General features: G+C 57.2%; 1 protein-coding gene across 9 annotated transcripts in view; it reads right to left on the reverse strand.

Annotated features, from left to right (window-relative positions):
- HDAC4 (histone deacetylase 4) overlaps positions 1–27,408 on the reverse strand; it is a 288,152-nt gene that overhangs the window by 46,314 nt on the left and 214,430 nt on the right. For all 9 annotated transcript variants that reach the window (XM_032355373.1, XM_032355375.1, XM_032355374.1 and 6 more), the window contains 7 exons: positions 23,051–23,182; positions 19,764–19,876; positions 14,940–15,056; positions 14,658–14,856; positions 8,634–8,854; positions 5,105–5,362; positions 2,482–2,668 (listed from right to left, as the gene is read on the reverse strand). In XM_032355373.1, the coding sequence (XP_032211264.1) occupies positions 2,482–2,668; positions 5,105–5,362; positions 8,634–8,854; positions 14,658–14,856; positions 14,940–15,056; positions 19,764–19,876; positions 23,051–23,182 (1,227 nt within the window). The remainder of the gene's footprint in view (positions 1–2,481; positions 2,669–5,104; positions 5,363–8,633; positions 8,855–14,657; positions 14,857–14,939; positions 15,057–19,763; positions 19,877–23,050; positions 23,183–27,408) is intronic.

Consider the following 27,408-nt stretch of genomic DNA (forward strand, 5'->3'; position numbering starts at 1 on the left):
TGCAGCGTCCTTGGGGACAGGGCAGCGCTGCAATGCCCGCTGGTGCCCTTTGGGGAGATATGGCAACTAGGTCACCCTTGCGGGGGAACCGTGACTGGGCTCTGCTGTGCAGGGAATGGGGACCCCCCTCGGACCAGACTGGCTGAGGTCATAGCTAGGAAGATGCTGCAAAGGGGGAGGGAGACTGTGTGTCTGGAGGTAAGGCTGGAGGAAGGGGTAAGGGCAGGCGGGGGCCAGGAGCACCCCTACAGCTCCCCCTAGGACGCACCCATGTCTTATGCCCCTCCCGCAGTGTGGGAAGTGACAGTGGGGACCCCAGGGCACTTGCCAGGAGGGGTGTCCATTGTCCCTGCTGCGGCACTGTTTTCAGTCCCCTTACACATGCTCCCCGAGGGCCAGGCGGGTCTCCGTGAGTAGGCATCTGTGCCAACACCTGCTCTTTCCGGCCCACAGAGGTAGGGATGTTGTGTGAACGCTGTCGCCAGACCCACCATGTCAGAGGTTGGGGATGGGGGTGCCATCACTGAGCACAGGGGAGCGGAGCTGAGGCCACGCTGGACGCCTGGTCTGAGGGGGCATCAGTACCAGTACCACGCCCACAGTCCCCGGGTGCTGGGGGAATTCTGGGTATATCAGCAAAATGCAGTGGGGTAGAGTGGATATGTGGTAAAAAAAGGTAGGTGGTCAGGGGAGGCTCCTGGGACCCAAATGCAGAAACTCACCACCAGTGCACAGAAGTGCGTGTGCAAGACACGTGCACACGAGAGGCTGTGTTCGGTGGTTTGTAATGGCAACATATACCTATCTCTGCGCATACGGATGTGTATACAGAGCACATGTGCACACGCGCTTAAGCAACCCAGATGCCCGTCAGTGCAACGAACATGGCATCGTCACGTGGCTGGAACTTCCCAGGTGACAGCATGTCACTGCTGCGATGAACGGGACCCTGGGGACGAGTCTGCAGAGCTAGGGTACAGCAGAGCCAGCCAGGAGACACTGCAGGATGCAAGGCAGCTATGATGACGAGCTGCGTCTGGGTGCATGGACACCCCAGGACGGGGCAACCCTAGGACAGGGTGCAGGGGACTAACAAAAAGCACACGAGGACCACTGAGCCCTGTCTGCGCGAAATAAATGATATCTGTGTCCAGCTGTCCATCTGGCTGTGCAGAGAAACAAATCTGGACGATTTAAACCACATTATTACCGTAGATTACCTCTGTGGGATTAAGGGCAACAGTCAATTTCTACATATTTTCATTCCATTTGTTCTCTTTATAAGGAACTCATACTGTTTTATACATTTTTTAAAAGTAACAATGCAGATGAGCCAAGATAGTACATCAGCAGAAGGGGAGTCCCCTGGCCGGGTCCCCCTGGGCAGCATGCAAGCACGAGGGCCCCCGGGGGCCTTCTTGGACCCCATGGTGGGCACATTTTACGTGGCACTTTTCTGCTGTGCCCACAGGAACAGGGGTCTCTCTCAGGGACGTGTCCACCTCAGGTTTCCTGATTCTACCTGTGACCCTCTGCGGCTTCCTGGTGTTCTTTCTGGAAAGGCTGGTTTAATTTCTGGTTAATTATAAATGACGATTTTCTCTTTTAACAGCTAGCGAAGAGAACTTAGCCATATCTGGACACCATGTTACGGTGGGCAGAAAAATAGGATGTCTTGTACTTTGTCCTGTTACAGGGCTGCCGAAGGAGGAGGAAACCATTCTGTGTTTAGAGCACTTTCTCCTCCTCTGTCTCTGGCAGGAAGTATGAGCTGAGAACCATCTGCAGAGCGTCCTGCTGGCCTCTGTCCCGGGCCTGCCGTGGCTGGGCTGCAGGGACCACCTGACTCAGAGCGGGGAGCCTCAGACCCACCTACACAATTCTGGTCCCTGACTGCAAGGGTGTCACTCTGTAGGCAGGTTTCTCAGGCCTCCTGCAGCGGTGGGGCAGGGAGGGCATGGCCACCCAGAAGGCAAGAGCCTGGGGGCAGCTGGGCCATCCTTACACCATGTGGCCTCACCCACACAGGCTATCTGGGCCACGTGGGCAAGACCCTCGCATGGAGGTTTGGTTCACAGAGCAGCTGAGGAGAGAGGACACGCTCACCGTCCCTGCTGCACACAGACAGGAAGCCACACAGCCTGCTGGCCACGCTGGCCCGCCGGAGGGCAGTCTCTGGAGGAAAAGATTCTCTAGCAAAGGGGAAGTGGGCTTTGGCGCCCATGAGAGACCACAGCATCATGGGAGGGTAAGTGGGAAGGGCGCCTCAGTGACTGACACAGATCGTCCCCCAGCCAGGGGGCGGGCCAGGCGAGGGCACAGGTGGCTAGCTCTCGGACCCACGCAACCCCTAGCCTCTGGATGGCGCAGCCCCAGAGTGGGCCTCCCGCGTCCGCTCCTGCCGTGAGCCAGTGTCACCAGTGGGTGTCAGCTGGCCAGTCAGATGGGGTCGCCCCAACCCCATGCCCTCTTTGCGCATACCTGTGGTGAACCTCGGTTTGGCGGGGGGCTCCTGCACAGACATGGGGAAGGTGGCCGATGCTGGGGAGGACTGCGCCCGGGACAGAGGCCGGTGGCCGCCGAAGGACACGGGGATGCCCGCGGCCTCCATGGATGCCTGGTAGTTCCTCAGCTGGTGGATCCGCTGCTGCTCCAGGAGGAGGGCTTGCTGGGGGCAGAGAAGACACGGGTGTTGGTGGCTTCCAGGAAAGCTCCCACCTACCAGCTGCAGTTATGTGGTCCCTTCCTGCAAACCACATGCCCATTTGTTCACTGGCATGCGGCATGTGGCTCGAAGCATGTCAGGGCGGCTGGTCGGGATGGGCTGCCTGCTGCCAATGGAGATTCTCCTGCCTACAGGCAGCCCTCCTGGGCCAGTCTGCTGCTGTCTTGCTTCAGACTAAGAGGACCCGATCTGCATGCCCAAAACGCACGTGAGGAGCACATGGTGGTATAGAAACGCTGAGTCTTCCATTTGGTGCCACGGTCTGCTCCCTGGCCTCTCCCCACCCCCACAGCTCCCCACTCCAGGGCAGAAAGACTGCAGATGCAGCAAAGAAATGTCTCGCTCAGGTTCCAGATGCCTGGGGCCCTGCTGGCCGGTTTTGTGGCCAGGGAGGGGATGGGCGTGCTGCTCAGAGGAGGTGGGGACCCAGATGGACAATCCCCAGGATGTTAGCCGCTTTTCAGCTAAAATAACCAGGGGAAAAGGAGGTGAATTCAGAAATAGTTTTTTGCGAAAAACTCTTATTCATGAAAATTGTCTTTCTATGGGAAGAGCACAATACCACAGGGACCTAAAACAAGCAGTTTGGAAACTAAGGGAGCTCAGGTGTGAAGAGGCAGTTTGGCGCTCGGAGCAGGGACTGCCTCCCTTGAGGGTGGCTGGCAGGCGCCGCCATGAGCTGGCACGGCTCTTCTCTGCCCCGGCCGCAGGCCAGTGGGGAACCACAGGGGGCTCCAGAAGGGGTGTGGAGGAGTAGGAAGTGCTGGGTGGGGCCTGGAGCCCCCCACTGAGGCACGCGTACCTGTGAGGGGCAGAGGAGAGCCCGCCCAGAAGGGCCCCGAGGCAGCAGGGGCTGGGCTTGCAGGGAAGGCCTCCCTGAAATGGTGAAGGCACTGTGGGTAGCAGCCTAGGTGCCAGGGAAGGCACAGTTCCTCCACGAACCTGGCCTTCATTTCTGTGAACAGATCTTGTCCTTTTGCAAGATGACAGGGCCCATGGCCTCTGCGTGAGCAGCAGCACCGCAGCTGCACGGGAAGGGAGCCTCTCAGCCCTGCTGCCTGATATTCCTGCCTTCAGGAAGCGGAGTTGGGGCGGAGCAGAGAGGGAGAGAGTGGACCTAGCTGCCCGAAACCGCCTTCCCGTGCTTCTGCCGATGGAAGCCACGACTGTGGGGCTCACACCCACTGCCACAGGCACCGGACTCTGCCTGACAGCGCCTCTCCCTGACGCCCGGTTTCCAAAGCATCAGCGGCCTTGGCTTGTGCTTACAAGGACCACCAAGTTCCCAACAGGGAGCTCTGCTCATGATTTTTCAAAGAATACAGAAACTAGGTGTCTCTACTCACTGTCTTAGGGTTATAGCAAAATAACACTTTTTCTCTAAACAAATGCCGATCACTTTATCATCTGCAAGACCAACCCTGAATGTTCACTTAAGGCTGTTCCAATATCCTACAAGTATCCTGATAATGCACTGAATTCCACATAGGCGCTCATCAAGGCCCGCCCACCACCGCGGAAGCAAAACCCCACACAGGTAGGCTCCCAGGATGGCCAGCTGGGCTCAGAAAAGCATAGTCAACACCGCCTGCCTGCAACATCCCGCTCTGGGCCGTGGGAGCTACTGTGCCCATACACAGCTCTGCTCCTGAATAAACATTATGATCAAATCCTGTGTCCTGGGTACCCCTGGATCTTGGGCCCTGCTGGCCAAGAACAAGCAGCCTCCCTGGGGCTTCCGGCTCCCTGGCTGGCTGTCTGAGTGTCCTGCAGATATGGCAGTTTTACTTTCCACTAAATTGATAAATCAATCATCAGATTTATTCATCAGTCTCTTGTGAGTTTGGTTAATATGTGTCAGTGCCTGGGACTAGGTGTCTGTGTCACTGTTTTTTCAATTTATAAAGTTGGTCAGTACTGCTCTTGGGCACCCAAAAACCCTGCCTACCTTTTTGATCAACTGAGAAATCAATCTACCTCCTCCCACCTTTGATGATTACGCCGATCCTACTAACAGTCGGATTTATGTGAACCTACAGTTTTTACATCTGAAAGAAAGCAATCTCTAGGGACTCTGGGGCTGGCATTTGGCTGGGTTATAGGCGCATGGATAGCCATAGTGGACAGAGAGCCAGTAACATCCAGTATTACTAACGTCAAATAGACTTCAAACCGCAGCCTCGTCCTATACCACCCAGGGATGGATGGGCAAGGACGCGGCCAGGCAGGAATGGGGGGCTCTGCAGCGTTCACAGACTGCTAGACACAGGGCGCTGGCCCTCAGGGGACATGGGCCACTGTCTGAGGGCCCGTCCTGACCCTGTGTCCTGTGCCTGTCTGTCCTCTCCCACCTGGCCTGGCCTCAGCCAGCACGGTCACCTGTCTGAAGAGCAGCTCCTGCTCCGTGGGCTGGCGCTGGCCAGACTCCGAGTCCCGCGGGGGCTCTGCCTCCTCCTCGTCACTCTCGATGGGCTCCTGCTTCACCTGCACCCCAGCCAGTGCGTGCGGCTCCTTCTGCCCTGACAGCCGGTCCAGGTAGGGCTCCTCCAGGAGGGCCTGGTGCTCACGAAGCTCCTCCTCGGTCTCCTCGGGGTGGCTCTCGGGCTGCCGAGCTGGCTCGCTCTGTTTGGGGATCATCTACAAGGCAGAGGGAAGGGAGGAGGGCGACAGGGATGAAGGGACAGTAGAGGGGCATCACAAGGTCCAGATCTCAGAGCAAAGGGACAGACGACCCCAGGGGGGTGCTGCGAACCCCAAGCTAAGGCCCACAGCCTGGGCACTGAGGGAGTCTGCCCTACCCAGGGAAGGACAGCCCTGCACTTGCTGCACATCTGAAGGAGGGGGTGGGTGGAAGATGTCGGGCCGGGCTGTGCTGCCCTGCAGACGGTGGGAGGAGTTGAGCACCTGCAGGCTCAGGGGAGGGGGCCACGCAGCAGCCTGCACACAGTCTGTGGGTCTGGCCCCAGGGCAGGCGTGGGGGAGCAGGGTGCTGCGGCCACTGGAGGCAACCCTGCGTTGAGGTCACCGGTCCTTCTGCTGACCCAGTGGAGGGCTCCATGGGGCCTTGGAGCTGACCCAGCAGAGGTGCCCTCCCCCAAACAAGGAAATCATGGCCGTGGGAGCTTATCGGTTACACTTTTGTGGTGGCAGGTGCCAAGCTGTACACATGTTAAGTCCCCTCAGGAGCTCCACAAATGTGGCTGATGGCTTGTGACCCACCAGCCACGCTGTGAGTTGCCCCAGGATGTGGAGGGGCTTACTCCCATTGGAGGGACCCTGGTGGGGCCTGGGGAGGGTGCTGATGGCACTGGCACCCTCTTGGAGGCCTGGGACTGGTAGGAGTGTCTGCCCCATCCCCATGGCATTAGTTCATCAGCAATGGAGGCAAACAGGTGGATTTCTCCGTCGGGATGGAGCTGGCCGCCCATTGACCTCAGCTTGCCTTCTGCTTCTTCCAGGAGCAATGCCGGGTGAGATTAGAGCCGAATGTGTCAAAGTCCCAGATGGTTCTGTTTAATGCCCTGCGGTGCCCACTCCTTCTTCTTGTGTGTTTTGTGTGTCAGCCTGGGCTGCGAGTGTGGGTCCCTCCCTGCGGCCCCAGGAGGGTGCTGCAAGATGGTAAAAGCTTAGAGGCGGGGGAGCAGGTGGAGTGGGAACAGGGACCTGAGTGCTCCCAGAGCGAGTGTCCCTGGCTCCCTCTCTGGCCTTCTCAACTTCCTCAGAAGATGAGGGCATCTGAGCAGCGACCTCCAGGTCCCTCCAGAGGACTAAGGATGCTCTGGGCTTCCGTGAGCGCCAGCTCGGCCCTATGAAGCATTTCCGGAGCTGGGAAGTGCCGGCCCCACTGTCCTGGGAAGTGCTGGGCAGGAGCAGGGGCACCTGAGTGGCCACTGTCTCCCTGGAGCTCGGCACCCATCCCGAGGTGTGGAGAAGCTCCGGCGGGGGCGAGTATTGGCCTCCAGGTGGTGGTACAGAGGGAGTCAGGGAGGGTCGAGGCCACAGAAGCGGCCTCCTGTGATGCCGAGTGCACGTTCCACCACCGGCCATGGCCACAGGGGTTCTGGCTCCACCGCCATGCAGCCTCCCTGGGGCATGGTGACAGGCAGAGGCCTCCCTGCGCCTGCTAAATGCGGTTCTGCATCTGCCAGCCAGGTCATGGGCTCGCTGCTCTGCAGAGCTGGTTCGGGGGTGAGGCTCCTACGGGCAAACGCAGCTGCAAACCGGACACACAACCAGCTCGCTATCCTCCTTTGGACCTTTGGTGCCCCTTTTACTGATGATGTGCAGACAAATGCAGGTCCGCAAGGCCAGACTGCAGTTAGGGCCAGTATGGGAGTTCATTGGACATGCTGGCGGTCCGCCTACCCAAACACAGGGGCCTGAGGTCTCGGGTTCACAGCCCAGCCTCCGCAGGACTCCAGCACTGTGTGGCGCACCACAGCTAGGGCAGGAACCTCGTGCTCAGTGAACCCTTGGTCCTGCAGGGGCGCAGACGCTGGCAAGTGCTCTTTTCCAGCAGGAAGAGGAAAGCCTGTCTGCCGCAGCACGATTCCCACCCCACTCGACTCAGACCCACTCAGGGGCACTTCTAGACGTGGAGGCATCCCTGCCACCTCCCAGCTGTAAGCTCTGCCCACCTGGTGGGGGCACGCATTCTCCAGAAAGCTCCTTCACCTAGCAAACCTTTATCAAACACCATGGCACATCAGGCCCCAGGCACTAACAACCAACGCTGGCCCATGGCTGAGGGGCTCCAGCCAGAGAGCACAGCCAGCTCGAGCGTCCATTCTTCCTGCTCATAGAGGTTACTGGCCCCACAGCAGGGTTCCCGCAGCTGGGGACTGTGGGAAAACCGAAGCGGCTATGTTAAAAGGTTGGGGCTGGACGGAAGGCTGAGGTCCCCAGTGCACCCTCAGCAGGCTGGGAGGGTGGGTGGCCTCAGAGCTGCCAGGAGCTGGGTGCTCCCACCATTGGGCTGGGGGGAGCCCCTCAGGGACAGCAAGCCCCGGCATAGGGCAGACACACCGGTACTCAACAGCACGAGATAACATCACTGGCTCCCCGAGATCCCAGGAGAACGTTGCACAAAGACTTCAATCACCTGCTGTTCCCTCTCATAATCAATCACGTAACAGAATCCGGGGAAATCACCCAGTTTCTAAATCATTCTTTCCAAGAACTCACCAGGAATGAAGAGGTGTTTTCTGTCTTCCTAAAACCTCCCACCCCATCAGTCAGATGAAATTAAGAAGCCACAGCCATGCTAGGAAGACGGACGTGAACTGCCTTTGACGCTGGGAGTGAACAGACAGTCCCTGTCTTGCCCACAGGAGGCAAGTGCCTCTGCCATCCCCATGAGGGCTGTGTGTGGTGGCCCCCCACTCCCGACGGGTTCTGCACCCTCTGCCCGGGGGCCATGGACACTCTGGGCATCTGGCCATTCAGGACCCCGGTGCTGGGGTTGGGGGGGGACTGTCTCCTCATGTGTGTCCCTGTGACCCTGTCGTGGGGACCCTCAGGCCACAGCTGGGCTGCTGCTGGCCCCCACCTTCAGGGAGTGCAGCCCAACTTTGGGTTTTAATCACCAGTGTGTTTAAACGTAACAGCCTGCGGCTGCTCCCTGTTAACAAGCGGCTGTGGGAGGGGCTTTCGGGACCACGCAGGTGCGCAGACCTCTGAAGGCTGTCCTGCACGCTATCCCCTCTGAGGGTGAAGTCCCACGGGGTGGGCAGGTACAGGTGCGGGGGGGCTTGGACAAGGTGCTCTTAGGGCTCCGGGCGGTGGACAGCTGGGGGCTCCCTGTGGGGGTTTGCTCACGGAAGGGGAGGGTCCTCCAGGAAGTCAGGGGGACATGCTGAGCCACACCCCCGCCCAGCGGCCCCCACCAGTCCTGTGCCCGCAGACCCACCTTGTTCATGTGCAGCTGCTGCTGGAAGTGCTGCTTGTGCTTCTCCAGGAACTGCTGGTGCTGCTGCTGGATCACCAGGTGCTGCAGGGCTGGCGCGTTCTGGGGCAGTGGGGCCGACTGGGTGCGCCCCAGCGGGCGGTGCTGCCGCAGCTTGTGCACAGACGGGGACACACGCTCTGTACCCACCAGCGGCTGTGCGTGCAGGGGCAGCGCGCCCAGGCCTGAAAGACATCAGTGGGAAGGTGACACAGGTGGAGAGGTGGCAGGGCATACGGGAAGGTCCCCCACTCCACCCCAGAGCCCCGGGCACACACCGCCAGAAGCCCAGAGTGTTGGCCACTGGGAGGTGGCCGTCCCCTGACACCCAGGCCCCTGCCATAAGTGGGCATCCAAGGGACAGGCTCCGGCATGGTGAGCCCACCCACGAGGGGCCCCACGACAGCCCTCCAGGAGCCCTGGGCCCTGGGAACGCTGGTGTCGGTCTGAGCAGCACCGCAGGCAGCTGGAGAGGTTCGGGCCACGTTGAGAACAGTGGCAGAGGTTCCGGTGGCCTGGAATGTTCCAGAAGGCTGTGGACATGGCTCTTCCCTAAGTGACCCAGAAATTAAGTTGCAAGGGAATGAAATGTCTTTAGGATCAAATCTTTAAGTGTCTCTTCAAGGGGTCACCTGATGCGCAAGGGGGACAGTCATGCTTATACAAATCCCGCTACGTCCAGTCAAGGTCAACACCTTTCTCCAAGCGTTCTGCTGGCCTGCATGCCTTCGTGCTGCTTCACCAACCTGCGCCTGGACCATGTGCTTAAGAACCCAAACTGATACACAATCCTGTTCTAATCTGTATTTGAGTCTTATTTTAAAATGCAACCTCTTCGGGGGACTCAGGATGCCGAACGCTTCTCCTTCTGTAAGCTTTTTGTACATCTGGGTTTTTACTTTTGCAAACTGGGGGTTTAGGCACCTTACTACCGTTTCTCTAAAAAACCTTTGCCCTAATTTTCTAATAAACCCAAACCCTACCTGATTGCCCACTGCCTGGAAGCCTCAGATGGATGGACACAGGCTCAGACTGAGGAGGACCTAGGTCACAGGGTGTCTGCCTGGGAGGGATGGCACGTGCCCGAGCTCAGCAGCAGCCGGGCTCCCTGAGAGCACGGCCCCAGGAGCCTCCCGAGGTGTCCCCAACAGGCAGGTGCTCCTGCCCATCTCCTCCCCAGGCGCTCCAAAGCCCCCACAGGAGCACTACAGTCTTGGTCTTCCCCTTATCCCGTCACGGCTGTGGCGATTTCTAAATGCTGTGCGCAGATAGAAAGCACACACAGAGAAAAGACCCAACCCTCACAAAGCTGTCCTTCACTAGCTGTTTGAGACGTCTGTCAACTTTGTCCCCTAAACTGCCATCACCTTCTGTCCAGTCCACTGTTTTCTGAAAAGAGAAGTCACCATGAATTTCATTATCTGCTCAGCTACTAAATTAAAGTTAGTAACACAAAAGATTGACTCATTCCCTGCCAAGTTTTCTAGAAAAGCTAAAAAAAAAAAAAAAAAAAAAATGAAAAACAAAAATAAAAAAAAAAAAAAAAAAAAAGCCTACCCCCAAAGGTGGTGTTTTGGAATTCTTCCCGTTGATGGAGGTGTCCTGAGCAGCAGCGTGAGGAAGACTGCCACAAGGGGCTGCACTGACGGGATCGGAGGCAACGCGGCCCTGAGCAGGTCCCCCTCGGACACGCAGCTCCCTGAGCAGATGGCCCTTAGGCCTCCGTGCGCACTGGGAAGGAAGGTGAAGTTGTGAGGGGGCAGCAGAGCCATGCCTGGCTATTGGGTGGCTGGCCCCACGCCCCCCAGAGAAGCTTCCCTGGACTCCAGGGCAGGGACCCAGTTCCCCAGAGACTGAGCATCCAGGGCTGATCACTGAGCAGGAATGAGCTGCTCTAGCAGCCCAGCATGAGTGTGAGCCCGCCCACCTTCTGGTGCTTGCTGCCCTCCCCAACGGGTACAGTTTCCTCCTTCATGCAGGGTGGCTCTGAGGACATGGGCCACTGTCCCCATGGGGACACGGGCAGATGGTGGGAGGACCCCAGTCCGTATTTCACTATGGGCCTCCTGGGGTGTAAAACCCCATGGCCATCCCCCCAGGGACGGGTCACAGTGCAGAAAACAGAATGCCCAACCTACTGGCCAGGTGACTTCCAGTTGGCCCTTCAGGTCATTTGCAAGGGTTTCTGATGACAACCATTATCTGGCTTTTGGTATATCTCCTAAAAGATTTTAGCATCAAACCACACTACACTGAGATCAAATTTTGTCCTAGGCAACCCAGCTGTTGGCCGAGGCCTGTGTTGTGCTGAGCGCTGTGTAGGAGCAGAGCCTGACCCGAGGATCCTGGACCCTCTCTGGGCAGGGAGGCTGGGCTGCCTGGGGCCTTTTCCTGAGCACCTGGCCAGCTGGAAGGCTGAACCAAGGCTCTGTTCTTCCTACCCACAGCATGGGCGGAAGTTCCTCTGTGGAAGGACTCTGGGAGTTCTCTGGGAGAGAGCTCACTTAGCACACAGACCTCTGCTCCTTCCAGCGGGACCAGGAGGGTGGCCAGCACCCCCGAAAGTCCAAGTTGGACCACGTGATCCTAAGGACAATGTTAACTCCCGGCACTGAGCCAGCCATCCAGGCTTCGAGATGTGCTATGCATAGCACTAACTGGTGTGAACTGGTGAGTTCACAAACAAAGGCACCACTTAGATATCCCCACAGATATGGGGGTGAAGAGTCAGGCTGCCCTGATGTTTTGGGCCCAGTTCTGAAGTGCTGGTCTTCGTACTATGGAGATCTGGTTAAGTAGATGAACTCACACTGGACGAGTGACTCATGTGGCCTGGGTCCTTAGAAAACCATCTGATGCGTCCCTAGCCCTACACACCACAGTGAAACTCTTTAAAACCCTTCGAAGGACAGTAAGGCAGGCGAGACTTGGGTCTAACCCATGGTTTGCAGTTCGGGCCACACCTAAGCATCACAGGAGCATTGCAAGAAAAGCCATGTGTGGCAGGGCCTGCCTGGACCATTCGGCCTTGCTGGAGCTTCTGGGGACCTGGCCAGGGCCAGGGATCACTGGTTAGGTCCCAGGTGCAGCAGCGCCCACAGCCAGTTGTGCTCAAGCCCCTCCTGGGATTCATGGTTTTCAGGAAAAATGAGGAACCCCGGGGGCATGTGATCACCGCTGCGGAGATTGGCAGAGCCCCTATGCTCGGAAGGATGACCACAGGTGAAGGCTGCCTGTCTGCCCCATACCAGGCTGGGGCCGGCCCCGTGAGTGACCAGAGGCTAGACATGCCACACCCGGCAGGTGAAACACCTGTTCCCTCCACTGGCCTTTCTCCTCCCACTCCCCTAACATTACCATGCAAGGTCTTGGCAATCCAGGCCTCCTCCAGGAAGCCTTTCTTCCTTGATGCCCACCCTGAGTGCCCTGTCTGGACCGTAGCTCTCTGGGCCCGTGGGGTTCCAGGTCCCCAGCGCCTGGCCCAGAGGAAATGCTGGGCTGAAGATCTGTGCCCTGGCCATATAAGGACCACATCAGGTGGGCTGTCTGGACAACAGGAGCGCACAGTGCTCGGCAGATAGGGTTTCCTCCTTGGGACAGTGGTTCCATCTCTCCCCCAGCCTTGGGAAGTCAGAGGCCCAGCCTCTGGAAGTGCTCCAGGGCACACTGCTCTTCTCAGAAGATTTAAGCAAACTGCTCCAGCCGTGCTGCTGGGGCAGTGGGAAGCAAGGAGGTGAGGGCCACTTGGGGGTCCTGCTCCAGAAGTGATGTGGCCCTCTGACCCGTACCTTGTCACCCCCCTAGACCCAGGCCAGCCTCTTCTCCCCTGGGGCCTCTGCTTCCACCCTTTATGGGATGGAGCTGCTCTAGCTCAGACTTTCTGTCTATCATGATTATCTGCAAGGACTCATGGAAACTCGGGTCTGCTGGCTGGTGGCCCTCGGAAACCCCGACTTTCCCTGGTTTCGACCCCAGAGCCGTTGTCTGCAGGCACTCAAGCCCAAGCAGGTGCCGGGAGTGGGCTGGCCACGCCGTAGAAGCACAGTGCTTGTTGTGCGGGAGGAAGGTGAGCAGGAGATGAGCAACGTCAAAGCCATGTGGAGGCGGGAGCTTCTGCAGCCTTGGGCAGAGCACACAGGAGGGAGGCCACGCCAGACGGGAGTGGGGATGGGGACTGGGGGCCAGGCCCAGTGAGAAGGGCGGCCCTGGTTGGTGAAGAGGGAGCCCATACAGCTGCGAACCATGCAGTGCGCCCGTGGGCACCAGGCCTCTGATCCCGGCCAGCACCGTCCAACAGGCCCCTCTGTGCAGACACAGACCCTTCACATGCACCGGCTCAACAACCACCAGCCACCTGGGCACCCGCTACGCCCCACGGGGGACCAGAAAACTGAATGTTCGCTTCACTTCTGGGCCTTAACTTCCATTTCCAACGTCAGTGGCCATGTCGGGCCAGCGCTCCTGCCCAGGATGGCTCTGCTTGGGGTGGCGAGGCCTGCCCAGGCCTTGAGGGGCAGGACGCCAGGTCAGGAGGCGTGCTCCCACCGAGACCTAAGTCAGGGCCCTGTTCCCAGGGAGGGGATAGGGAAGGAGCCACGAGAACTGGGGTGGACCGACAGGGTGGCCTGGGGGAGGTGAGGGAGACAGCAAGGTTAAAGGTTAGAAGTGCCAAACCCAAAAGTAACCACAGCAGCGAATGTCTAAGGGCACCATGGCAGGTGCTGTCCTGTGGAAAATATGCCTCACTGAGCCCTCAGCAAACTCAAAGGGCAGGTTACTTGTGTTATCCCTCTTTCATGTATGGGGAAACTGAGTCATGGCACACGGGAAGATTTCCCAAGGTCACTGAGCTGGGAGAAGGGGAGACGAAGGAGCCTGTGTTCCTGGCCATGACCCTCCCTCCAGCACCTCCAGCCAGGGTCCCTGGAACTGGGAGGGGCCTGTGAATTTGAGGGCAGGGTGGGCAGGGAGCCGGCCAGGGTCTGGGCAGTCATGCCCCAGCCTCACCGCTGCAGGCAGGCCATGGGCAACTGCCATCACAGACAGGGCCATGAACCGCACACAGAGGACAGATGCAGCAACGCAGGCCGTGGGCAACTGCCATCACAGTTAGGGCCATGGACCGCACAAGGAGGACAGATCCAGCAACTCGGTCAACCACAAAGGAGTCGAGTTCAGCAAATTTACCGGCGAGGTGAGGTCTCATAAGGAAAGACTACTTCCTGGGAAGCTGTGGGGTACAGCGTTAGGAAAGCTCTTTAATCGTGGGGGAAGGGCAGATCCTCCTGTGATGAGATGAGCAGGGGACCGTGATTATGAGGACAGTCAGGTGTCACCTATGTGTTACTAAATGACACGAGACAGAAATTCAGGCGTCCTCACTGCTCAGGCCCCTGACGCTGAGAGTCACAGAGACTCAGATGTAACTTCAGATCAGACCCCGAGATCCCTGAGCTCATGACCTGTTTTCTGAAAGTTAAGATGTGTGGTGAGGCTTCCGCTCCCCCACAAGCTATAGACCCCTCAACTCTGAAGAGGATGGTGACCCCAGTGCTAGCACCAGGGGACAGACAGACACATGGACACCAAGGAACTCTAGTGGAAGATGGAGCTCGCCATCTGCAGACACACCTGAGGGCAGGATGTGGCATCCAGACAGGCCCCATGACTCTCAACAAGGTGACCAGAACAGGCCCTGTGTGCCTACAGGTCGGGACCTGGTGATGCGCTTAGCACCTGCATTTTCCACCCAAGTACCAGGGAGTGTGAAGGGGGTAGCTCTGAGAGTCTTTTCAATTCTAATTCTGAGCAAATAATCAGATTCCCAGGAAGCCAAGCATGAAGGGCCCCCCGACCCCTGCTCACCTGTGCTGAGGGGCATCCGTGTGGCCCCCATGCTCACCTGTGACGAGGGGTGTCTGCGCAGCCCGGGCCCCCCTGCTCACCTGTGACGAGGGGCGTCCGCATAGCCTGGGACCCTGTGCTCACCTGTGACGAGGGGCGTCTGCGTGGGTGGCTGCTCCAGCAGGACCATGTGTTGTAGGAGGGGGTTGTGTGTGGCCCCGCCGTCGCGCTCCAGGGGTGCCGTGCTCAGGTAGGGGGTGAGGTGGGTGCCAGGGAAGAGGGAGATCCGCTGCTGGAGGGCTGGGAGAGCAAGTCGCTCGGCTTCCTGCTGGCCGGCCGTCCCCTGGAGAGGCACAAGCATGACGCCCGGGCCGAGGCCCTGGGACAGCGGCCCCACAACGCGCACACCTGCGGACGCCTACTCACAGCGGACGGGCCGGTGGCAGGCAGTCCCAGAGTGATGTTGGGCAAGGATGGTGACGTGTAGAGGGGGAGTGGGGCCACGGAGCCTTCTCGAGTCACGAGTCTGTGTGCCAAGCCGCTCTGGAGACAGAACACATGAAGGCTGTTACACGCGGTCTGTCCCCAATAAGCGTGGGCAGCATATGCCACAGGAAATCACAACAGAAAACATGTCGGCGCAGGCTCTGCTGAACTCCCAGATACTGCAGTACACACGTACTTAACAGGTTCTAGCATGCAGGTGGGCATGACATTTTAAAGCAGGCCACAAACATAGATTCACAGCCCATTAGACTCCTGTTTTTATCCATACTGCTAATTCATTGTAAACTATCAAGAAAACCTAAGATAGTATATTTTAAATTATATTCTTGGTTGGGAAGGTCTCTTCAAACACAATGTCAGAGACAGAAACCAAAAAAAAAAAAAAATTGATTAAAAATATCCCTCACAAAAAAGGCAAATAACAGTCGCTGTAATGCCAGCCACACATCGGGCAGAGAAAGCTCATATGTAAAGAACTCACAGATCAAATAATAATGAACAATGAGAAAATCGCACGGAAAGGCAAATGACAAAGAGCTGATATTAAGGGAAAATAAACTCATGAAAAAATACTCAACATCATTAGTGATCTAAAACATATTTAAAACCTTATTAAGCCAGCAAAGATATGACAACTGAGAATACTCTTTTGGCCCCAAGGAACAGAAGGGCATTGATCAGTGCGTTATAAGTTGGCGCAATCTTTCTGTAGGAAAACTTGGCAATCCATGTCAAAAGCCTTAAAAATGTATCTAAGTTTCGATCCTGAATCTCCACTCTTAGGATGAACTCCTACGAAACGATGCTGGTCCAGGGATGGTCCCAGGAAGGTATGGCTGAGGCGCACAGAGGCAGAGGGCTGAGTGTCCTGCAAAGCGTGCAAGGCTGAACAGACGAAGGTACACAGGGAAACACCTCCCCGACTGGCTGGCATCTCAATGACATCTTGTTAAGTTAGAAAAACAAGTTGTAGAATTGTATACTTTTTCAAAAGCAGACAGACAGGGAGGACCGGGACAGAAATACAGTCAGGAAAAGGTTAGCAGAAGCATTCACCAAGGATCTGAATTATTGCATCCTCTTTTTCCTTTTAGAATGATAGTCTTTGCTACAAAGGACGCTGTTTTATTCACCCCAACATCCCCCCAGAGCAGAGTCAATGTGCTGAACCGAGGGGCAGTGAGAACAAGCGCATGGTGTTGCCACAGGCTGGCTAAGAGGGTTTGCAGATGGAGTCTGCATCACGGAAAACAGACTGATGCACAGCCTACCAGTCTTCTCTCAGTTCCCCTTGCACTGTGGTGTGTCACTGAAGAGGAGATGCACACTGGTGCCTTTGGATTTCATATCCCCCCAAAAAATTGTGAGCTAAAAGTTATCACCAAGTTGCTGTAGACAGCAGGGGTGGACTGACTGCTGGCCTGGCTTGCAAGCGGCTTCTTCTTCCCATCGGAGGTCGGAGTGAGCTGGAGTTCCCCTTGGAGATGCCGTGGGCCTGGTTCCAGAACAGTGCATGGACATTAGTACTGTGAATGGACTGGTTTCCCAGTGCACATAAAAGTTCCGTGGGTATTATACTCTAGTCTGTTAATGTAGTATTCATGCAATAGCATTAAGTCTTTTTGAACGTACACACCCTTGCTGAAGAACATTTCATTGCTAAAAAATGCTACCCATCATCTGAGCTCTCAGTGAGTTGTAGTCCTTTTGCTGGAAGAGGGTCGCACTGCGATGTCCATGGCCACTGACGGATCAGGGTGGTGGCTGCTGATGGCTGGGGCAGCTGTGGCAGGTTCCTAAAGTAAGACAATGATTTGCCCATTGACTGACCTCCTTTCTCGATCTCTCGGTTGCACAAGATGCTGTTTGATGGCATTTCACCCGCAGGAGAACTTCCTGCCGCCGCTTTAGTGCCTAAACGAACATCATATCCTAAACCCTCTGGTGTCTCTTTAATGGTCTTCACGGCATTGTCACCAGGACTAGATTCCGACTTGGGAAACCACTTTCTTTGCTCGGCCCCAGGAAGCAACGCCTCCTCCCTCGGATCTGATCACAAGATTGCTGCGATTCGGTCCCATCTGCAGGCTCCACCTGGAATTCCTGTTTTCCTCCTGTTTGCAGCCCCTCTGCAGTGACGTCCTCCGTGGAAGGCCTGAAACTTCGATTTGTAAAAAAAAAAAAAAAAGAAAGAAAGCAAGCAAGCAAAAAAGAAAAGACAACATCTGCAAAGCAAGATAAAGGGGCATGTGCTGATCCTCCGGCCCTGCAGGAGCCCTGACGCTGCTGCTGAACATAGCCCTGCTGTAGTGTCGTTCGGAAACATGATCTTTGTTCAGATGCTGTGAAGTTAAAGCAGGAAGGAGAGTGTTCTTCGTGCTGGGGCACTGGGTATGTGCTGTCCTACATGTGGCTCGCGGGGAAGCTGTGCGGGCCTGACCCAGCCACCACCGCGGGAAGCGCCTTCCCTTGACAGAAGCACTTTTTGCCACAAGTGAAAGAGTAACAATGAGCTTGGCTCCTGAGAAAACGGCTCCGATTGCCATGGAAGGCACGGCCCCATGGGATTGCAATTATCCAGGAACAAAATAAGCAGACCTCCTAATGTCTGCAAAGTTATCATTTCCTCTTTATAATCCCTCTATTTTTTTTTTTACCTTATTTATTTTTAGAAAGAATGCCACCTTCTGAGAATGACTGGGGATGCTGACTGCCCACATGCGCCGAGCTGGCCGTCTCCATCTGCCCTATGCCGGGCTTATCACCTCCCGAGTTCCGCACAAAGTGGGGGTGTGGCTACGTACCCGGCACTGCACTGGCCTTCTCAGCTGGAGGGAGTGGCTGTCTCTGGGTCTGGGGAGGCTATTTCTTCTGTGTAAATGGGGCTGTGGCAGGGCAGCAGTGGGGGGTGTGTGTAGGGCAGCGGTGGGGTGGGGTGGGGCGCAGGGCCAGCGGGGCCCCCGGTGCCCGAGGAGGCTTCATAAGGCCTGCATGTTCTCAGGAGTGGTCAGATTCTCACAAACCCTGAACCCACAGAGGTCATCCTGGTGGGACGAGATGGTCGGGAGACCACCCTGCCGACCGCAGGGACAATCTGATGCAAAGAAGAGCAACGGCCTTTTTACTTTTCTGGTCAATCCTTTCACATCTGTAATTTGTAGCAGCTTCGTTGACATTCACACGTGACTTGTAAAACCTGACACGCAATTTAAACGGGATCCGTGTAGATGCTCCCCGGTAAGGCACCCCGCAGAATGAACCCGATTAGACAGCAGGTGGGGGTGCGGCTGACAAGACCGGGCTGGCGGGCATGTGTCGTGCCAGGAAGCAGGGTCCCGGCAAGGCCCCAAGGCCCACTACAGGCAGCCGGCCGCTATGACCTCAGTCCTGCAGAGCAGGGGTGTCAAGATCTGTGACCATCCACATAGAGCTTACATGGGGTTGAAGGGACAGGTGACGAAAGAACCAGATGCGCAAGGACATGGGGAGTGAGGAAGCAGGGACGGCCGTGCACACCATGACCTCAGGGGCCGCTGTCTGTTTGTGCATTGGCGTTCACGAACCTGCCTGAAAATGCTTCGCCCCCACACCTGCGTGTCCCCACTACACTCTGTCCTCCCATCAGGAAGGCAAGATTCACGTCGAGATATTTAGGAGGAAAGGAAGTCACTCTGTTTAACGAACTGTAGCCTCCTGTGAGTTAGCAGCTCAAAAAGAGCTCTGAAGAACCACCCACGCAGCAGGACCATGTGCACAGGGAGCAGACAGCACTCAGGGCTGAGATCACCGGGAAACTCAGTGTTGACGTGGCTCCCCACGTGGTCACCCGAGCCCGCAGCCTCGAGCGGCGAGCACACAATCCTCTTCTTCTTCCCGAGTGCGGTTGGTGCCTGCCTTTCACAGGCTGCAGGGCTGCTGCCTGGCCACCTGGCCCTCCAATCCCAGGGCCTGGCACCAGGGACACTTGTGCAATAAACACACACACCAAAGTGAATAAGGAAGAAGGTCCTGGAGACCACGGCCCGGAAAGTATCCCGCAACCCAGGTCCGGTGCAGGGCACACCCAGCAGCCAGCCCCGAGCCCCTCCACCTGGCTCACGAGGCCACCCAGCTGTCTCCCCAAGATCACCCTTCCTTCCTCTCTGCCAGCTGACTCCAGAACTCTGTGTGCTCATGTGACTCTCAACTACAGCACACCTGGTGCCTGATGGGCAGGATGAGGGGCTTGTCTGAGGCCAGTGGCATTTGGGAGAAGCCTCCTGTGGCCTTCCTAACCGCCCAACACCCTAACCATCTGCCCCATGTCACCCGTTCCCCCCAGACACAGGACGTGTGTTGGTCGGCCGAGTATTTCTGAAGCACCACAAGCAGCTGGATTCCCACCCAACAGCGGTTCCCATGTGTGCTGTGTTCCCGTTCCCAGCCACTGTGCAGAGACCCGGGGACACACGAGTGCGGGGCTTCTGGGGCCCAGTGGCACCGAGTGTGTGTTCTGATCAGCCTAGTTAAATATGCTCTGAAGGAGGCCGGGGCCAGAGGTTGGGGTTATAGCTGTTCTCATGTCTGGACCACTGTGCTCCAATGTAAAGGGGGAGCAGGGCTCAGTGGCAGGGAGGGATCTTGTCCGGGACGCCTCCCGACCTGGACAGTCAAGGCTAGAGGGTCATTTCGAGGGAAACAACTGGCTGAACCTGCCACGGGGCCGGCGCAGGGAACAGAAGCGAATGGCAAGCCCACACTGACCTCGGCTGGGATGCTGGCGACGGCGGGTGCGATCCCGTTCTCCGTGCTGACATTCCCGGAGCTGTTGTTGGGGGAGCTGGGCGCAGAGCCGGGGGCGCTGCTGCACGCCGAGTCTGTGGGGTGGAGAGACACGTGTGAGCTGTGCTCCGTGCCAGGGTCCCAGGCCACGCAGAGGTCCCCCACGGCCAGTTTGCTGACAGGCAGAAACCACATCGGGAAAGAACATGACCACAGTCCCCAAACAGGGGCTGCGAGGTGGATTCCCTACTTTTGGTTTTGCTACGGACTCCCCCGTGAGCTCTACACAGACAGCTCTGTGGGGGCCTTTAGGTTGTGCACGTTACCAATTGTCTTCCTCTTGAATTTCAAGATGATCTGACACACCGGGAAGATAAGGCCTTAAATGTCAATAACCAAACAACAAAAGACCAGGAAACACAGATGCCGCATGACTGTGAATAGGGACGGTCAGGTGTGCTGTGCTTACCAACACAGCCACTGGCTACAGGACTCCCTTTGAATTAAAGCCTCTCATTTTTCCTGCACGACATCAGACACCCAGGGGGACATGCTGCTAGCTTCGGGGACTGATCGGTGTTTCCCAGAGTCACACGCTAAGTGATCCTCCAAGTTACTTCACAGGGAGCCGTAGCCCAGCCCTGCGGATCTGGACCAGTCTCCACGGCAACAGGCCGCGCCTCGGGGACACGTCCCACCCCCATCTCCTTTTCCCTGCCAGCGCAGCCTCGGTGGTGACACTCCATGTTTATGGATGGACCTGTTCAGCTTTTTCTGTGTCCTTTGGTTTCATGGCCCTTTGACAATGGCCTCAGCGCAGAGAGCTCTGCAGTCCCTGGTCCTCTTGACTGGGCAGCTGTGAGTGCAAGATCGCTAGCCAGGTCACCGGCCATCCCAGATGCTGACGATGAGCTCAGACCAGAAACCTCACCCCCTAACCCCCCCACCCCAACACACCAAACCCAGAGTTTACTTCTCTATTGGGGGAAATCACCTTTGCTTACACTTCACTAACTGGGAACTGCCGAGAAGGCCCCTGGGCTTTCTGCATGAAGACAGAGCTGTGGCCTCCAGGGCTGCCACCTTGCCCTCGAGTGCAATCCCCGTGGCCCTCGTAGGACACCTTCTCTGCGGATCCTAGCCCAAGCTCCACACCGGGTTCCCCCAGGACTCCCTGCAAACATGCACCCCCAGCGGGGTCACCAGGTAACTGTTCTTGCGTAGCAAGAGTGTGAGAAACTGGGCCAAGAAAACATATATACCCAGCTCTTCACTCACTTTCCACTCAGTTATGCCACTTCTAGGAATGTCGCCTGGGAAATGAACACAAATGTGTCATCATCACAATGTTATCTGCACCTGCCCAAGTGGGGCCCTACTCCAGGTGCCAAAAGTGCTTGTGATGAACCCGTGTCCCACCATGAGATCTAACCATTCGGATGCGTATGTGCACAGGCAGCTCACTATTACCTCTGTTGCCGAAGCACGTGTGGCCTTCGCTAGCAACTGGGGTAAAGCAGCTATGAACCTGCCTGGTCCTGGGCCCCGACCTGCCCAGCTGGGCCCCCAGCCTGCCCCCCTATCCCTCTGCAGACATGCACTCCCCTTCTCTCCCGCAGGAGACCATGCTCCCCAGGGCTGCAAATGGGGGTTCCCTTGCTCGATTGGGACCACCTCCCTTAGCTTCTTACTTCCTGTCTCCTGGAAAGGCATTTCTGCACTCTGCCCCTGGAAGCCTGTCTCCTCTTGTCCCTGTACCAGCTGCACTCACCCCCCACGCATTCCCCAGCCTCTTCTTGCTCCAGACCTCTTCACGGGCACCCTGGACGTGCCCTGACCCAGTACCAGGCAGCTGGGGTGGGTGCAGTTCGCTAGAGGGGCCACCCGTGACGGGCAGCTGTGAGCTGTAACCACTGGCTCTGAGCTCCGGGAAGGCAAGGGCCTGCGTCGCTCTGTGCACACGCAGCCTGGTGCTGACTCACCGTGGCATTCAACAGCCCCAGGCGGACAACGTGAACACGCGAAGAAGCCTGCTGACGGTTCTGTCTCACCCACTGCAGGACTAGAATACATGCGTGGCCCTTCTGCCCATGGGAGCCGCCGGCCCACTGCCAGGCACGCCTCAAAGGAGACAACGCTGCATCTGTGTTTGGACATGGGCTTTCACTCCTGACTTCACATGGAATCCCCCAGGCGCTGAGACTCTGGGTGATGGTCCCTCCTCTCTTCAGACGAGGCCCTGAACCCCCAGCACTGAACATTAGTAACAAAGTGAGGAGCGTCAACCCTTTCAGACGAACGCTCAGAGGCCAGAGCTTGGATGAAGGGTTTTCCGCTGCTACAGAACCCTCAACACAGTGGGATGGGGTGGGGAGCGGAGCTCTCCCCCTTACTCAGAGGCCCGGGGCTCGGTCAGTGTGTGCGCGGTGCTGGCCACGGACACAGAGAACCAGCCAGGGGAGCCCTGTCCTCCTTCCCTAAGAACCCAACACATACAGACTGCCACCAGGGGCTTCGGGTTTCAAACATGGTACCTGAACTTAATGCAAACAGTGCCTTTGCCTTCCCCCCTTTATCCTGGTGCTGGTGTGTGCCCTCAGGATACGGGATGCACCCCGGGGGCTGGGGTATGTTCTCATACCCACAGGAAATGGACTGCGTCCTCAGGGTGGGGGTGCCCCGAGATGGGGCGTATCCTCATGAGGTGGGCTGCACCCTTGTGGTGGTGTGCGTCTTGGGAAGTGGGAAGCATCCTCAGGAAGTAGGGCGTCCCTGAAGACTGGGCTCTGGCTGGGGGTGCACTACCGCATGCCCACCACTAGATGGGGGCCGAGAGCAATGCTGGCTAAGGAAGTGGGGACCGCTGCGCTCCCTCCTTCATTCCCTTCCCACCTGTGGGACTCTTGCCAGGAAGATTTCAATGCTCCCCAGTGGTCTGGACACTGTAATGGGCAATGGAGCAGATCAGAACCATGTGATTTACTGCTAGTAGGACAGGATCAGTGAAACCTTCAGAGAACCCTCAACTCAATATTCCTGCAAACACCCCATGCAGTGTCCAACCCGGGTGTTCTGGTAGCCGGGTGCTCTTGGAGGCTGGGGCTGCGAGCAGACAGGAGGTGCCCTGTGTGCCCAGACACCAGTGGCGGCTCTCGGACTCGCACTGCAGGCACCGGGGGCTGAGAGCGCCGTGCAGAGGTGTGGGTATGGGGGTGGGGTGGGGTACAGGAGAGACCCATGGGGCAGGGGTGGGCTAGCAGTGGGCGTACCCGTGACATCCAGTGGGCGCTTCTTCAGAGCTGTAACCACTGGCCCGTCTTTTCTGCGCAGCAGGGGGCTGCTCCGTCGCTCTGCCACCTTCTGCTTTAGCCTGGACCGTAATTTCAAATTGGGTTCAGAAGCTGCATGAAAAGGAGACACCGTTATAATCAGACGGTCACGGCTGTGGTCGAGTTTCTCTCACTGGCAGTTAAAAAATATGCATGTTGGGTAAATATTGAGACAACACGGATGTGCGGGTCCAGGGTAAAGGGAAGGCAGCGTTCCTGAGGTCTGTGCGGAGGATCTCCAGTCCCACCCATGGTCCAGGTAATGAGCAAAGCCTGTCTGAGGCTTCCTGCTGTGTTTCTGTGGCCCCATGGGTCGTTGAAGGATGGTGACCCACCTGCTCTGTGTTACACTTCCTTATTCATCTGCTTGTCAGAAATTCCTCCTGCAGCCAACAACCCGGAAACAAGCCACTGCAGGTGAGTGGCTGTCCTGGGGCCCCAGGGCCAACCAGTCCACACCCGCGTGGGGGTGAGCAAGCCCCTGTCTCCCTGAGAGGCCACCTGAACAGGACACAGGCGTTTCAGCTTGGTTCGGTCTGTCACCAGCTCTGCATGTACTTTGCAAACCTGTGTATTTAAGCTCAGGGGTTCCCATGCCCCTGCACCTGGAGAGCAGACCACCCCCACGACCAACCAGGTCACAGCTCCAGGAAGCAGGGCAAGGGCATGCCCCTGTGAGGCTGCTCTGGGAGAAGGGTGCCCCCCCTCCCATGTTGATGCCCATGCAGGAGTCTCCATGAGGCCTCAGGGCCAGGCCAGGGGTGAGATGGCCACTGCAAAGACATTCATTCAAGTTCTGAGGTTTTACCTGACAACTTCCAAGTTCCTACTACTTCTCTGTTTGCAAATAAGCAAGGTTTTACCTTTTTGTTTGTTTTTAATCAGCAACCCTGCTGTTTTTAATCTTTCTGGAACAGGAAGTTCACGCTCTCCAGAGCACAAGCAATATAATTGAATTTCCCCCTGGAATCAGAACTAAGACAGCCTGGGTTTGAGGCAGCAGGCCGGGCACGGGGACCCGGTCCCTTGGGAAGCAGGGTAGCAGTGTGCCGGCCTAAGTGCTGGGGCGCCAGTGACCCAGCCGGAGGCTGGGAGGCAAAGGGCAGCTCTCTGGGGGCCCTGGGAGGGGAAGGGGGTAGCAGGCCACCTACATGAAGCTTCCCAGAGCAATCGAAGACACACTTTATGAGGCCGCCATACCTCTGACGATGCCACCCAGGTTCTGGTGGGCACATGGGGAGAGGCACCCTTTCTGCTCTGTGCTTGTGTGTAGGGTGAGTGCCCATTCCCCTGTTGGACTGTACGACCAAGAGTGGGAAGGATTTGTATGAAGATTATGGAAACTATTCTTTCCTTATTTATTTTGAGATGACTGTAGATTTACATGTTTCATTCACTTCTATTTTTACATGGAGTTTCTTACCATTACTTAACACAAGGAAAAAACCCAAACCTCATCTAACAGGCAAGAAAGTAACAGCTCTCCTCATACCACCAAGGTCTGTGCTGAAAGGACCCGGACACCCTTTTGTCCAAGCTGGGGTCGGACGCTGCTCCCAAGATCACGGGGCAGCACGGGCCCCTGGGGAGGGAGTGTGTCTGGAGATAGCATATGGGTGGCCCCTGGTGACAGAGTCACACTGGGCCAGCTGCAGACCAGTCCTGCTCCTGGGTCTGGCACCCGACCTCCCCCAGGCCCTGCAGGTCACTCTACATTCAATATACCTGGTTGAGTGACAGCTCCGGCCAGGTCAGCGGTCAGGCAGCCATGTCTGCCCAGGGACCCCAGAATCCTGCTAGAGTGACTCAGAGACTGCACTGGGCAGGCCCCAAACCCCTTCCCACCTCTCACAGCTGCTGTCACTTGTCTGCAGGCCCTTGCCCTCTCCCAACAATAGGTGCATGGCTCTGCTGTCCTCACAGCAGCAGGGGCACCTCATGAAACGACTCTGCTCATCTGACTTTTTCCAGGTCTCCCCTGGACCTCCTGCACTTGAACATGAAAGTCCGGGAGACCTGAAGGATCTGTCCAGCCTCCCCAATTCCAGGTGAGCCCAGCGACACTCGCTTTGCAAAGACAGACCCGACCCAGGACTCACCACCCCTCCCAGCATCGGCCCCTCTCTGGGCCTCCCCTGACATGCAGTGCCGGTACAAAGCAGGAACAAGGGACACGTGCTCCAGATGTTGGGCATCTCGTTCAGGATGAAAGGAGAGCTTTAAACTGAGAGGGGTGGGCCCTTCCTCCTCCCTCTGGGGTTCTCCAGGACCGTCTCTCCACAGAGCCTCTGGGTGCAGGGCCAGGGCCTGGGAGGGAAGAGAGGCAGTCACTTCCTCGTCTCTGTGGTACAGTGAAGACCCAACTCCCCCTCCTTTCTCTGCAGAAGGCATGTTCCTAGGAGCCACGGGTGCAGGCGTCGGGCAAGCTGAGTTGAGTTCTACGGGCCCCACAGAGAAGACACCGGGCCAGCGGTCCAGCTGTTCATCCACATAGTTCTCGAAACATCCAAATGCCTGCCAACCAAGCACCTCTGCGTGGCAGTCGAAGCCTAAGACACAGGCAGCTGCAGCCCCCAACAGACGGGCAGAGCTGCAAGACCGCACCTGCCACGTGGAGGCCCGTGCCACCCCCACGGGCTCCTCTGGGTTGCTCCCAACTACGTCTAAGGTCCTCAAAGCTCACGCAGCTCCCAGCGCGGCCGGAGGATTAAGTACAGAACCGTATTTCCTTCCTTTGAATAGGGCTGCAGGTAGACTGACAGCCAAGTGTGAGCAAGAGGCATTCTGGGAGTGGCTCCCAAGAGCTGAGGGCTACCGAAATGGAAGGGGGCTCACTGTGTTCACGAGCGCGGAGTCTGCTCCTCCTGGGCAATGTGAGCACGCTAGGGAAGTTTCTCCTCAAAGGCCATCAGGTACATGACAGATCAAGTTCAACCTTCAAATCCTACCCCTCACTGGGCAGGAGGTGCCTGTGCTGAGATGAAGGCTGCTCTCCACAAACCCTCACATCTACAGCGATCTCACACAGGTCCAGCTTTCCCCGAGGGCTGGTCACAGCACAACAGCCATCAGAGTGGGAACACGGGTAACGGTCCAGCGGGCAAAGGGACCTAGCTGCCCGTGGCATGTACCCACAGATCACATTGTCTGGAGGCAGGGGCTGCTCTGGGGGTGGGGTGAGCAGGCAAGGGTGTGCAGAGCACCATCTCAGCTGGGCACATGGGCAGAGCCGTCCTTCCGAGACCCACAAAATGGCAGCGTGGGAGGCAATGCGGGAGAAGCCACAGGACAGACGTGTGGGTATGGGAAGAAGACAGTGGGAGGAAAAGGGGAGCGAAAAGGTCCAAGATCACATTAATAACAATGCCAGGAGAGGTCAGGGCAGAGCAGGGAGGTCACTAACCCAGTGACTGGAGACACCCTCCTCCCTCTACAGGAGGCCTGGTGCCTGGCTGGGGGCGGGGATGAGCGCTCCTCACGGCCCCTTGCTAGGCAGACCCTGTAGAGTTCTGGAGCTCTGGGGGCCAGGCAGGGATTGGCCTTGTCAGTGCTGTTGGATTCTGCAACAGCCACTTGGAGGCAAGACAGAAACTCAAAAATCCTGTGGGAAAGGGACTTCTGTACCCAACCACATCATCGGTCAGATGGGGGCCAGAACAGACATCTGCCAGTGTGCACGGACCTGCGTTCAAAGCCCGTTCAGGTCCTCAGAAAGCTGTTGTGCCCATGCAAGGTGAAGGAGGGGGCCATGCAGGAGTCCAGGGGAAGGGGCGGAGCCTCCCTAGAAGGTGCAGGGGAGGCGTGGGGGCGGACCAGCAGGTGGGACAAGGGGTGGGGGCCTTGTGGCTGGGAGCCTGTCTCCGAGGCCAGAGAGAGGTCTCTGGGCCACCTGCCATGCGGGGGGGGGGGGGGGCGGGGGGGGGGGGGCTCCCCCAGGTGAATTAACGACAGGAAGGAACACAGAACACTAAGCAACAGAAAAACCAAGATCAGCTTCAGGAAAAGGGCAAGTTAGGCAAACAAGGAAACGCAGGCATGGTCACTCTGCATAGGTGTGTACTTTCTGTACATCCCCTGTCAAGGGGCAGGGAGGGGCAGGTCCTGACCCCCGCTGGGGTCATCCCCTGTCTTGAGCCTCATGCGGTTCTCTGATTTATGCGTACTTATTTTCTTTGAAAACAATAAGTAGTACTCTGGAAAGCCAAATGACAGACTAGAATATGACTTTCATAGCACACATGTCAGACGGAAGACTGATGGTCTTCAGGAGCTCCTACAAAGCCACAGACGCTAGAAAG

This window comes from Mustela erminea, chromosome 8, assembly GCF_009829155.1.
Source record: "Mustela erminea isolate mMusErm1 chromosome 8, mMusErm1.Pri, whole genome shotgun sequence".
NCBI lineage: Eukaryota > Metazoa > Chordata > Mammalia > Carnivora > Mustelidae > Mustela > Mustela erminea.